This window comes from Nelumbo nucifera, chromosome 1 (genome assembly GCF_055504915.1).
Source record: "Nelumbo nucifera cultivar China Antique chromosome 1, China Antique-T2T, whole genome shotgun sequence".
NCBI classification, from domain to species: Eukaryota; Viridiplantae; Streptophyta; class Magnoliopsida; order Proteales; family Nelumbonaceae; genus Nelumbo; species Nelumbo nucifera.
In genome coordinates, this window is record NC_142649.1 from 175,536,790 (window position 1) to 175,550,179 (window position 13,390).

Genomic DNA, 13,390 nt, shown 5'->3' on the forward strand with positions numbered 1-13,390 from the left:
TTGCAATCTTACATCTTAATTATTTTAATTTAAAATCCATTTAATTTAATAATAATTATGCCAATAAAATTTTAAAATTAACTAATAAAAATTTAAATTTCATAAACAAGCAACTCACATAAAAGTATTGCTTGGATTCAACTTGAACCTCTAACCAAATGCCCCAAGCTTTCAAATTAACCAATTAGGAATGTCATTGGCCATAGGGCTCCTTCCTCCTAGCTTCTACTTAATTAATTTCTCTTAATATATTATATATTATAAATTATTTTATACTATATACTATATTACATTATATTATATTATATCATACAACATATTTTATTTCTTATAATTATATATATAATTGGGCATTGGGAACAGGTACCCACATTAAGTAAAATGGGGTGTTAGGTATCAGATATCCTAAAGTCAAAATCCAAACCAGTCCCAAACCCTATAGTGTTTTATTAAGTCAGTCCTATTAGGGTCAGGATGGATTGGATACCCAAAAATTCCCACGAAATTGCCATTCCTACTACGTACCCACATAACATTGTAGCCACACATGAGAACATCTCATGAGATGTTTCCAATGCATAGAGGTAGTGTTTTATGGATAGGCCTGGATAGAGCTCTTGTGGGCAGGAGATCCGGAGTCCAATGAGTCACCCTCCACTTTAAAAAATCCAGCACCCAAGTCCAGCCATTGGCATTTTAAAATTTTCAAAACTACCTTTTACATATTTTATGAGACTGTTTTGCCCTTTCTCTTATTGAATCTCTAAAACCTTAAGGTGTTTGGTCTGAAGGAAAAGGTAGAAAAACCTACAAAAACAGAGTTTTCCCATCTTTTCCTTCAAATCAAACACAGCCTTATTTCTTAACCCTTTCATTTTCTTCCTCATAGTTGAACAAAATCACAAATAGTGTTAAAGCAACACGACGATCTTCACATTAATCATGACCATTTCTATGACTTTACAATTTTTTTCTCTCAGCTACTCAAACCATGAATGGACATTTTGATAAATTTATGGTTAATGGTTTGACTTGGGTAGTGATTTTTGAAATTATAAGGTGCCTCATTGTTACAAGTATGGTTTTCAAAACCAGACCGGATTGGACAATTGGACCAGAAAATCGGGAACTGGTCAGGTGATCAGTTCCATTTTTCCCCAAAATCGGATTTTCCCAAAAATCGTTGATTTTGGTCAACAAACGGCTGACCCGGTGGTTAATCGTTCAAACCGTTCGAACGGTTTGATCAAAATCGTTGATTTTGGTCAACAAACGGCCAACCCAGGAATTGGACCCCTGACCGATTCGTTCTCCGAGTCGGTTTTAAAAACCTTGGTTACAAGTGAAACTTGAGGCCTATAAGTGTCATCACATACCCCTGGTGTTTCAAAATTGTCGTTGATGATCCAAATGGTCGAACTGTTTGGCCCAGAAACTGTTCAAGTGACCAGTTTCATTTCACCCTTAACCCGGCACTTGGTGAAAAACTATTGACTTTTTCAGTGATCTACTGACTTGGGCGGTTGAACCATTGGCCCTTTCGACCCAGACAACAGTTTTGGCTGTTTTTAAATTTTTTAAATTGAAATGAGCCGTCCACTCCAACTGGAGATTGATCACTGACAAAGAAATTGGTGGCCAAAAAGATTCTGATTCCAAATCGGTTTTTATAACATTACATACCCCCAAATCCGGTCATTCTTTCCTTGCACAATATGAGTGTTCTTAGCTAGTCTCACAATTAAGAGAATCCAGATCTCACACTAGCACTGTACATTGGGAACATCTCCCCATGAATGATAATATGTAAGTATGAAAGATGTTACTATTGTACAGCTGTACTGTCCCGTGGGTAGGAGATCTGAGCTCCAAGAGATCTATCAATAAATAAATAAAAAACAAAGATCTACTGCCTTTCCTTATCAAGCGCCATTACCTTGTAACTTACTTGATGATGATAATAGCAATTGATCATTTGACTCTTCTCTCTGAAAAAGCAGATTGGCCTCCATTAAAACCAATTATTGCTGACCACCTTACCTAGAAAATGCTAAGAATACTTCACGAAGGTCAAGGAATGTGTCGTATTAGATTATTCAAGCTACGTTACATAAGTTGCAAGGAAGGTGTTACATATCTTGGTTTGTTGGATTATATATATGGAATTCTTCAAGCTCGTTTCCTCGAAAATATTTGGTGATAGTAACTACCTAAGGATAAAAATCTTCTTCATTCTTTATTGCTCTCTGATTCATAACTCACTTCACAGGGAGTTCCAATGAAGTTACTTTGAGAGCTAAGTTTCGTCCATCTTAAGAAGTTGCAGCCAAATTTTGTTAAGAAATTTCTCTGAATTTTCAGTCTCTCTTATTTTCTATCAAACCAGACGTAGCCCATTGTTCTAGATCTTTTATATTTAGTGGTAAGTGTTCATGTATGGTAATATTAGATAATGATAATGGTAGTAATAATATATTCAAAATTTTTTATAAACTTTATATATTTTTTATTTTTTGTTTTTTATTATTAATTGGATGTAAATTGTAAAATTCAAATCTGATTACTTAAACACCACATCCATATATGTGATAATTAGATTGCGTTGTGAAGTTTCAATTATCATTGACATTGACAGGCCTATCTACTTTGCTAGACTCTTCTTTTTCTAGTATTTTACATTTCTAGCGTTTCTTTTTTCTTTTATTCATTTATAAAAAAAAAATGTAAGTTTTAAATAGAGGAAATTGAATGAGGTGAAAACTAGTAATTCAATTTACAATATAAACCATACAATTAAATAGGGATTAAATTCAAAAAATGAATATTTTAGTCAAAAGAAAACTTTATAATCTTATTCATATTTTTAATAGTAGTGTAAATATAGAATTATAGATGTGTTCAATTTTTTTCTATATCTTTTTATATTTTTTGTATAAAAATAGTTCTGATATATGACATTTACCTTTTGTTTAACATGATAAGTAAATTTGTGCATCCTTTTATTTTTGTATTTTATATTTTATTAATTTTTACTATTTATTTATGACATTAAATGTTAGCACATTTAACCCAAAAGTTGAACTATTTATTATTAATTTTTATATTTCATTTTTGGTCAATTCTAAATTATGTATTTTATTTTAATTATCAATAAAAATAATTCTTGTTTATTATAATTATTTTTTTAATTTGATTGATAAAAATATCATAAATGTGTCTAGTATTTTCTACTTTTTTTTTTGTATTTTTTATATTTGTTTTTATTTTAAAAATTTTATTACCTAACTATGACTTCATAGGTTGATAAATTTGATTCAGATCGTTCAATTGCTTAGCCACCACTTGGATAAAAATGGTTTTGTTTTTTAGTCAGATTTAAAACATATGGGTTTATATTGTTAAAAATATTGACATAGATCTAATTAATAAAATTTATTAATGAAAAATAACTTAAATATAGGATTTAATAAGAGAAAATGAAATTTAATATCTTAAGTATAAGACTAAATGAGAGAGTATTGAATGAGGTGGAAAGTAATAATTGAAGTTACATTTTCAACCCTTATATTATAGATGGACTAAATACATAATTTTTAAACTTATATTATAGTTGGAAAGTAATAATATCATGCTCCATAATCCTATAGTTTTTACACTATAAAATGCGTTTTTTGTTTCAAAAACCATTATTTTTAAGGTTCCAAAAACATCTTTAGAAAAACCAACCTGATTTTGCGGTTTTGCTGTTGTGACGATTTCAAAACAAATGAAAAACAAAACATTCTTGTGTAGAACACCCTATCACAAAGTTTTCTCTTATCTCTAAAACGTTTTTTGAAATTTGAATACAGACTAAAGCATCTACAAGTATTCTGTTGCTCAACAACTCATTTCTAGAATAATTAATTTCATCCGGGGAAAGATGTTTTCTAGTTTTTATAGACCCACACCCCCAAGGGAGACAAGTGATTTCACCGTTTTGGTTTTTAAGTGAAATACAAAACGGTTGAACCGTTTAATTGGACCATGATGAACTATCAGCTAATTGCAAGAAATTTTATCCTCAACTAGAGTGAAGCTTCTGCGTGTTTGATCCGCAACTAAAGTATGAATGCTAGACTTGGAATATCAAACCCTTGCATCGACTATTCAAATTAAAGTATTGAAAACGCTAAAAAGGGGGGATTTGTTTGATGATGTTAATGCTTACAGATCCAAAGATCAATAGAAGCCAGAAGCCAAATGCTAATGTTTACAAATCAATAGAGAAAAAAAATTAATCTAATAATAATAATAATAGTAAGAGAAGCCAAATGCTTTACGCTAGCTCTTTTTCTTCTGAATTTAATGGAAGATACCATGCAACCTTATTTGTTGCACTGATATTCTTCACCATCTTCTAGTTCTATATAATATCCACTCATGTATTTCTTCTTTTTCCCTTCTCCTTCAGGTATCATTTCCTTTTTTGTTCTAAAATATGGGAAACCAGTTACCCCTTTTTCTTTTGGTGTTATCCCCTTGCTTTCTGAGCTCCCAATTCATGGTGGTCGCTAGCTCTCAAAGAAGCAATGTTAACAGTACTACAATTTTGTTTCCTGTTGGTGTCATTCTCGATTTAGAAACGCCCATGGGAAAGATGGCTTACAGCTGCATCTCAATGGCGATTTCAGACTTTTATACAGTTCACAGTCACTATAAAACGAGGCTGGTTCTCCACCCAAAAGATTCGAAGAAGGATGTTGTAACCGCTGCCTTTGAAGGTATACTTGAATCAATTTTTTTTTTCTTATTTGCTCTTTTTTATTTTTGAACAGAGAATTTGATGACCCAAGATGCGTCATCTTTCAAATTTCTTCCAAGACTAAGAAATATAAGACTGTAAGTCGATTAGACATGCCAACGAGCTGGGCTTGAAGCCTGTCGATCGATTTAGGCCAACCGATAATCATAATAACCACTGTAAGTTCAATTTAACTTATGATCAGCATCTTTTGCTTTCCCCTTTTCCGTTTTTCATAAATTTTTCGTGACATGGGAACAGGTACGCTAGTCCGGTGATCAAACCCAATTTCAACTTCTACCACTAAGGTCTCAAAATAAGCTTTTCAGTTTCAGCCACATTAGCTGTTTTCAAAGGGCCCCTAAATTTAAAAGACCTAGGGATCTTCTGTTTTCAGCAATCTAGGGTCTGGTTTTTATGTCGTTGTTATTATCATTATCATTACCATCATCATCTATTCAAGGGCCAGAAAATTTCAGAGAAAAGTAATTGTAATGTGTTCAATATTCTAAGCCCCTTTTTTGGAGCATTTTGAATGGAATATTGGCAAAAGCTCCAACAAAAGTGGTGGGATATGGCATATATATGTGGAATAGGAACTAGGAAGGGGAGTATGTCAAAGAATAAAAATCTTTGCAGGTACCTCACCTAATTAGTTAAACTTTTAGGTTGAATGGTTCCTTAATATATATATATATATATATATATATATATATATATATATATATATATTCAATCTAAATGACTTTGTGACTAGAACTCACCCAATAATATAACAAATGGGGCAGATGCACTGACATAATGAAAAGGAAAAAACATTAATAATATATAAAAGAAAGATTAGAGAAGACTTTTGGACCCATGATCCCATTTGATACACGTCATCATCATCCTCAATTTCCCTTTTTTTTCCTCCTAAATGGATATGGGATGCAAAGATTCCTTGATATTCAAGACATTAAAGCATTGAACTATATATAGGTTGGATTTTTTTTTTTAAGAAGAAGAAGAAGAAGAGGTTGGAATAGCCTTTTTTAAGAGTGAGGTTTTGGGCACACCTTACTTTAGCAGGATGGATGAAAACAGCCATATTCATAGTAATTTCAATTATTTCTAGCATCTAATAAGAGAAAAAGAAAAAAAATATATTTTGAAGCTTGATATTCTTCTTCTTCTTGTGACTTTTTTTTTTTTGTGTGTGTGTGATGAAAACTTCTTATGACTCCGTATTCTTGAAGTTTATGCATTTAGAAGGACCAAAAAAAAAAGGAAAAACAAAAAGGGAAATAATTGAAATAAACTGCATTAATTAATAATGCTTGGTAAAATAATTATAAAAATTAAAAAAAAATAAAGGACTATATATACAAACTATATGAAGATGATTTGGAATGGATGTATATATAATTAATTAATTTTGTTTTCTTTGGGTGTAGCATTGAATTTGTTGAAAGATGCTCAAGTACAAGCAATCCTTGGACCCCAAGAGTCAATTCAGGCGGAGTTTATTGCAGATCTCGGAGCAAAAGCTCATGTGCCCATTATTTCTTTCTCTGCAACGAATCCTTCCCTCTACTCCCGCAGCCCCTACTTCATTGGAATGATTCCAAATGACTCTTACCAGGTAAAAGCAATTGCTGCCATCGTTCAAGCTTTTGGATGGAATGAAGTTGTTACCATCCATGAAGACACAGACTATGGGAATGGGATCCTTCCCTATCTCATTGATTCCTTCCTGGACATCGACGCTCAGATCACCCACAGAAGCAGTATTCCTGTTTCGGCCACCAAGGACGAAATCAACACAGAACTCTATAAACTGATGGAGATGCAAAAAAGCGTCTTTGTAGTCCATATGTCAATTTCGCTCGGTCCCCATTTCTTTCAACTGGTGAAAGATGCAGGAATGATGAGTGAAGGTTATGTCTGGATTATTACAGATGGGTTGTCAAATCTGCTGGATTCATTGAACCAATCCGTGATCGACTCAATGCAAGGAGTCTTGGGGATAAAGCTCTACGTCCCACCATCAGAGGAGCTTGACAACCTGAGATCTCAATGGAGAAAGAAATTCCGCCGAGATAATCCTATTACTGAGGACGTCGAGCTAAGCGTGTATGGGCTGTTAGCGTATGATGCTGTCTGGATGCTAGCAACTGCAGTAGAAAGTGTTGGTTCAATGCATCATCGCATGAACAAAGCCAAGGATTTGAGAAGAAACAGCTCTTGTTTCTCAGATCATTTCATCAGAACCTCCAAATTTGGCTCAAGAGTTCGCAAAGCAATCTTGGGGACCAGTTTTAAGGGTCTCAGTGGAGACATACGTCTTCTGCATGGACAACCACAGCAGTTTGTCTTCCAAATACTCAATGTGATTGGTAAAGGGGAGAGAGATATTGGGTTTTGGATACCGATGTATGGCATTTCAAGGGAGCTGAACAGCAGCAGCAGAGAAGGGAATAAGAGGGACTACTCTACGTCTAAGGATGATCTTGGGACAGTCATTTGGCCTGGCGATTCTAGGACGATTCCTAAGGGTTGGGTGGTGCCAAAGAGGGGAGGTAAGTTGAGGATTGGAGTTCCGGTGAAGGTTGGTTTTAATGAGTTTGTGAAGGTGGAGAGGGACCCTAAGACCAAGGAGACAAAGGTCTCTGGGTATTGCATTGAGGTGTTCAATTCAGTAATGGAGGCATTACCTTACAATGTTCCTTACGAGTTTGTTCCATTTGAGAATGAAAATGGTGAGAGTGCTGGAAGTTACGATGACCTAGTAAACCAAGTCTCTGATCAGGTTATACACAGTCAATACCCATATATAATTTACTTTTCTTTTTCAATCTTTCTTTCTATTATATATCTGATGACTATTTTTTTTTTTTCATTTCTAGCTATTTTTGGTTACACGTAAAAGCAATAATGGTTTCCATGCAAAATGCTATTTATTTATTTAATAGTGTTTGCTTGCATGCAAAATGGACATGAAAGCCAGACATTTTCCAAAATCTTGTGGTATCTTGTGATATACACAACCAATAACATGTTTCTGTATTTTGTTGCCAAACAATATTAACTTAGGCCCTGTTTGGTTTGTGGGAATAGGGGTCTGGAATCGGAGTTGGAATGGGTTATTTTGGTTCCAATTGTTTGGTTGGATGGAATGGGAATTCTATTCTCATTCCTGTTGGAAATGGCATTCTCTCATTTGAGAGAAAGGTCATTCCTTACCCTTCCCTTGGAAATAAAATCACATTCCTTCTCATTCCTGTTTAAACTAAATAGACTATATGAATGGACCATTTCAGAGGATTTCGATTCCGATTCCGATTTCGATTATAAACCAAACAGACCCTTACGAAAAATGATTTATAATTATATTATGATTGAAAGAAAAAATCTCAGAAAATCAAATGCAGTCTCTATATACATGTATTTGCACATAGCTAGGTTTTCTACATAAACCTTATTAGTGTTTTCTTTCATGACATTGAGAAAATAGAAGTATGACGCGGCTTTGGGGGACATACCTGCTACAGCAAATTGGTCATCAAATGTTGACATTTCTCAACCTTTTACTAATGGAGGTGTTTCTACCATAGTTCCAATCGTATACGAGAAGAATAATATACTGACCCTTTTCAAGCCTATGACGTGGGGTCTCTGGTTCACATGGTCTAGTTCATTCGTCTTCACTGGACTTTTAATTTTTGCTTTGGGTGGAGGAGGGGACCAACATTTTAGTGGGAACTTCGCTCAACAAAATATTGTTGCTACTTTGTCCGGGCTTCTCTTCCAAGAAGGTGATTTCTCTACTTCCTAATTTTCATATGAGACAGTCTACAATATTAGTATTAAACTACTATTACTTATAATTTAGGCCGTGTTGGCTCTGATAGAAAATTAATAAGAGAAATAAAAAGATGAGGGAATGAAAGTTGTTAACAAATTTTGGGAAATTGCTTAAGCACTTTCTCTTTAAGATTCTCTATTTCTCTCTTATTTTCTTTCTCTAGGGTCATTGACATAGACACCTCATACATAGTTTGCAGCCGCTTTACCTATCATTCATTTTATTAGATAAGAGTAGAAAATGATGTTTCTGACCCTAATGTCAGAAAATTAAATTAAAAGGAAAAACAAAATTTATTTATTTTGTCCACAGGTTTAATTTGTTTCTAAGGTTCGTCATATGAGAGCTCTTATAGGTATTTTTACTCATGTTAAGAGTTTACCTGACCATTCCCACAAACAAAATATATACAAACAGTTCTTCCTAATAGAAGGTCAATTAAGTAAAACATGTAACAAATAATATGGGGTGTTTTAATAATATGGAAAATATAGGATAGGTTTTAGTAAATATGTGAAATTATAGTGCATGGATGGTTAAGTAAATGACCCTATAATTTATAACCATGCAAAACTAGTGCTGTAAGTGATTAATGTTACACCACCCTCAACATTACATCAGTTGCATAAATTGAGACTTTTATGTTTTTTAGATTCAAAATTTAAAATCCTCTTTAATTAGTTCTTTGCTCAACTAATTTGAGTTGAAAGCCAGAGAGAGAGAGAAGCATCATTAATTAATTGGTAGATAATAGTTAATCAATAACCAAATTAAGTCTTCTTTGATGATTACAGGAGAAGGGAATTTAAGGTTATCTTCGATGCTCATTCTATTGGCATGGTTTTTTGAGCTATGTTTAATAGGCCAGACATACATATCGACTTTATCATCAATGCTATCAGCACAACAACAATATCAACCAGTAAGTGTTAGTGTAAATGATCTCATAGCGAATGGGGACTTTGTGGGTTACCGAAATGGCTCCTCTGTGGAAGGATTGTTGAAGCAGTTGGGCTTTGGGAAAGCTAAGCTTAAGGTCTACAACTCTCCAGAGGAGTACAATGATGCCTTGATGAGAGGAAGTAAGAATGGGGGCGTTGCTGTCATCTTTGATCAAATTCCCTATATTAAGCTCTTCCTCAACAAGTATTGTGGGAAGTACAGAATGGGCGCTGAAATATACGGGATGGATTCATTTGTTTATGTAAGCATCCCACCTTTGCCACCATATATAATATATAATTAGATTCTTAAGGCTGTGTTGGTTTGACAGAAAATAGGGGAAGAATAGAAAGTTGAGGGGGAGTTCTTACTTCTTAAGGAGTTTTGTAGAAATTGTTAAGAACTTTCCCTAAAATTTATGGTCCTCTACTCTTAATTTCTAGGGAGAATGGCTGTTCAGCACACCTTAAGAATTCTTGGTACAGTTGAGGTAGGTGTTAGCTCGGAATTAATACCAATACACGGGCGGTTTTTGGTGTTTTAGGGCGAGGGTGCTTGTCATTTTGAATTATATATAGGATTGCAGTGGAATTCAGAATTCTGCAATGTGGTACAGTGTACTTTTCCATAATTTTTCTATCCTAATAAGTGTACCCATCCAACCAACAAAGAAAAAAATGCTACATCCATGGGCGTAGCCTTGGGCTAAAATCATGAATGATATAGTATTCTATGTACATCGAAAGGCAAGATTTTACGGTTTTTACCCCCAAGGCTAAAACCATGGGTGTAGAAGATTCCACCCCCATGGGTCCAACCATGAATGTGTCTGTGTAAGTATGACTGTGTGGGAGACTTGCAGTTGCTTCTTATATATTGCTTTTGAATGATACAGGTATTCCCAAGAGGGTCACCTCTGGTAGCTGATGTTTCAAGGGAAATTCTATCCATGAAAGGAGAAAAAATGGCAGCAATCGAGAAGGCATGGCTTGGGAGCCCTTGTCCAGATACAACAACTACTACTTCTTCAAACCCCCTCACACTTGAGGTTTTCTGGGTGCTCTTTCTTGTCACTGGCTTCATCAGACTTTGTGCTTTTATATTCTCTGTACTTCAAAGGATGTGCTTCAATACTCCAGTTGTAAATAACATCGGTATGGGACCCCACGAACAAGGTCTGGAAGAAACAAATATTGAAACGTCTTCATCAATCAATGAGTGTGAAAGCAGTCCAAACCTTTCAACTCCTTCAAAGATAATAGATAACAATGCTCTAGGAATGGAAAATTGTAGTCCAACTAAGCTTGATGAACAAAATGCCATTGGACGATGCGACTGATGATAAAATGGAATTTTTTTAGAAGGCCATGATGAAATGGAATGATTTTTAATATAACGTATAGCCTAACATCAAAGATTTAGGATGTGTTTGGTATCTTTGCCACTTCTACTTTGTAAATATTTTGTGTTGGTTAATACAAATTTTTGAAAAACTATCTTGTCACATTACATTATATAACCACTTCCACTAAATAATATAGGCATTGGATTAGGTATTGCATTTACAGTGGAAACAACAAATTTGACATTTTCTAAACTAATGTTGTATTGATAACTTAAAGCATTTGTGGTAGAAAAAAATGTATTATCATAAAATTTATATTGACCAACCTAAAATGTTGCAAGTAGAAGTGGCAATAATATCAAATACAACCTTAATCTAATATATATATACACAAAATTTAGGAAAAGGTACCAAAATTAAAGAATGATTTTAACTCTGACTCCGGATTAACTGCACTTATGGCTGTGTTAGAAACTATCTAACCGATAATAATGCCCCTCATCAGCCACAAAATGTATATATGCCCCACAATCACTTAGTCCCTCAGTTCATGTGGATGGTTCATGTGAACTCAGATTTCTTGCAAGCAAAAACTCTGGGGACATGTTAGCCAGCCACACATTGGGAATATCTCCCATGCATGAATGTTAAATTCATAGGGAGATGTTCCTAATGTGTGACTAGACACTGTGAGTTTTATTATTGGCTACACAGCCCCTTACATAACCATCAAATTCATCTAATCCAAGTTCTTGAGAATCGTATATGAGCTATGTGCAAAAATTTAAACAAGAGTGCCTAATTGATTAGTTTAGTATTATTTTTTTGTGCAAACAACTTACAAAATGTGATTTCCCTTAGGGTGATTTGGTGATCTAGCTGATGTGGCAAGATGACAATGTGGAACCAGCAAAAATAGAAAAATAATAGCCAATTGATGGTGGCTCAATTGGTTGATTGTAGTGGAGGCTTAATTCGGATCTAATCACACTATATATTTGCTGTCACCAAGGTTGGAGGGAGGTTGGTATGCGCATCGGGGGCGGGCCGACCCCCTCTAGTTATAGGTATGGGTATGAGCAGGCTAGCCCATTAAGAAAACTTCAAGAAATAACATGGTCGAGGTGGTGTACTCCTTTATATCCACCTCCATCTTGATTATCCGTGCCAATGCCTCGTTGTCCTCCTCAAACAAGATCTACGGTTTAGGCATCTTCACCTTGGTCCTTAGGATGGGCAGTTCGAGCTCTAAAGGCCACCTATCTTTTAGACTTCACAAAGGAAAACCCCTCCTTCTAATGGTGGACCGAAGAGGGGCCCAAAGAAACACTGCCGAAGCACTCCGAGGCCCTAGTTGAGACACCGACCTCCTTGGCCAATACATTGACCTCATCCTCCACAGTTAGTCCTTCAATCATAGTTGGAATGAATTCTTCCTCCAACCCCTCTCAAATCTCAGACTCCACCTCAACTGCATGCATCCTCCTCGACTTTAGCCTCGTTGGTATCGATCCCAGGGAGCACCTCCTCAGCCTTGTTGATGTTGGTCTCGGGAACCACCACCTTGGTCGCCTCTTGCATGTAGGGGTGTCAATCGACCGGTTTTGGTTTGGATCCAAACCTTATCAAATTGGAAATGGATGGTCCATTATAATTATTGGGTTGGGCCAATCCAAAATAAATTGGTCCATATTCTTATTGGTTTGAATTGGACCTAAACCAAATTTCCAATAATCCGATCATGAGGCCAAACCCTTGTCCATTGAAATCAATCAAAACTAAAGCCAGCATAACATCACTTTTATGAAAGTACTTTTACGAAAACACTTTTACGAAAGTACTTTTATAAAAATAATTTTATGAAAAAGTACTTTTACGAAAACATTTTTACAAAAGTTTTATGAAAGTATTTTTACAGAAGCAGTTTTACAAAAGCACTTTAATCAAAACACTTCTACTAAAGTACTTTTACAAAAACACTTTTATGAAAGCGCTTTTATGAAATCACTTTTACAGAAGTACTTTTATGAATTTTGTGAAAGAACTTTTACAAAAGCACTTCTACAAAAGTAATTTTATGAAAGCACTTTTATAAAAACACTTCTACAAATAAAAGTACTTTTACAAATTTTACAAAAACACTTCTATAAAAGTACTTTTATAAAAGCACTTCTATGGAAGTACTTTTCTAAAAGTGCTTTTACAAAATCACTTTTATGAAGTACTTTTAATAAAGTGCTTTTGTAAAAGCACTTTTATAAAAGTGTTTTTTCAATGCCAAAAGTGCTTTTATATATTTTTTTATATTTCATTCGGTTTGAATTGGATCCAATCCAATCTATTTACATTTTAATGGATTGGATTGGATTTGATTTGTATTGGATTTGGAATAGATTAGGTCCAATCCTTTTGTAAGTGGACTCACATTGAACTAGATCAGATTGGACCAAATCTAGTTCAATTGACACCTCTA

At 34.5% G+C, this 13,390-nt stretch overlaps 1 protein-coding gene across 2 annotated transcripts; it reads left to right on the forward strand.

Moving 5' to 3' along the window:
* The first annotated feature begins 4,408 nt into the window (after nt 1-4,408).
* LOC104596623 (glutamate receptor 2.3-like) lies at nt 4,409-10,968 on the forward strand. 2 transcript variants are annotated; one of them, XM_088903066.1, is made up of 5 exons: nt 4,409-4,763; nt 6,220-7,574; nt 8,280-8,580; nt 9,425-9,834; nt 10,468-10,968. In XM_088903066.1, the coding sequence occupies exons 1-5, from the start codon at nt 4,481-4,483 to the stop codon at nt 10,909-10,911; spliced, it is 2,793 nt and encodes a 930-aa protein (XP_088759192.1). In that variant the 5' UTR covers nt 4,409-4,480; the 3' UTR covers nt 10,912-10,968. The 2 variants fall into 2 exon arrangements, with proteins under 2 accessions (XP_088759192.1, XP_088759195.1); XM_088903069.1 differs by lacking the exon at nt 4,409-4,763 and adding an exon at nt 4,812-4,962.
* Nucleotides 10,969-13,390: the final 2,422 nt, after the last annotated feature.

Excerpts from the sequence above, each read along its gene's own strand:
- LOC104596623 (XM_088903066.1), top strand. The coding sequence starts at position 4,481 with ATGGGAAACCAGTTACCCCTTTTTCTTTTGGTGTTATCCCCTTGCTTT. Across the intron at positions 4,764-6,219 it reads TGTAACCGCTGCCTTTGAAG|CATTGAATTTGTTGAAAGAT; the intron begins GTATACTTGAAT and ends CTTTGGGTGTAG. Across the intron at positions 8,581-9,424 it reads CGGGCTTCTCTTCCAAGAAG|GAGAAGGGAATTTAAGGTTA; the intron begins GTGATTTCTCTA and ends TGATGATTACAG.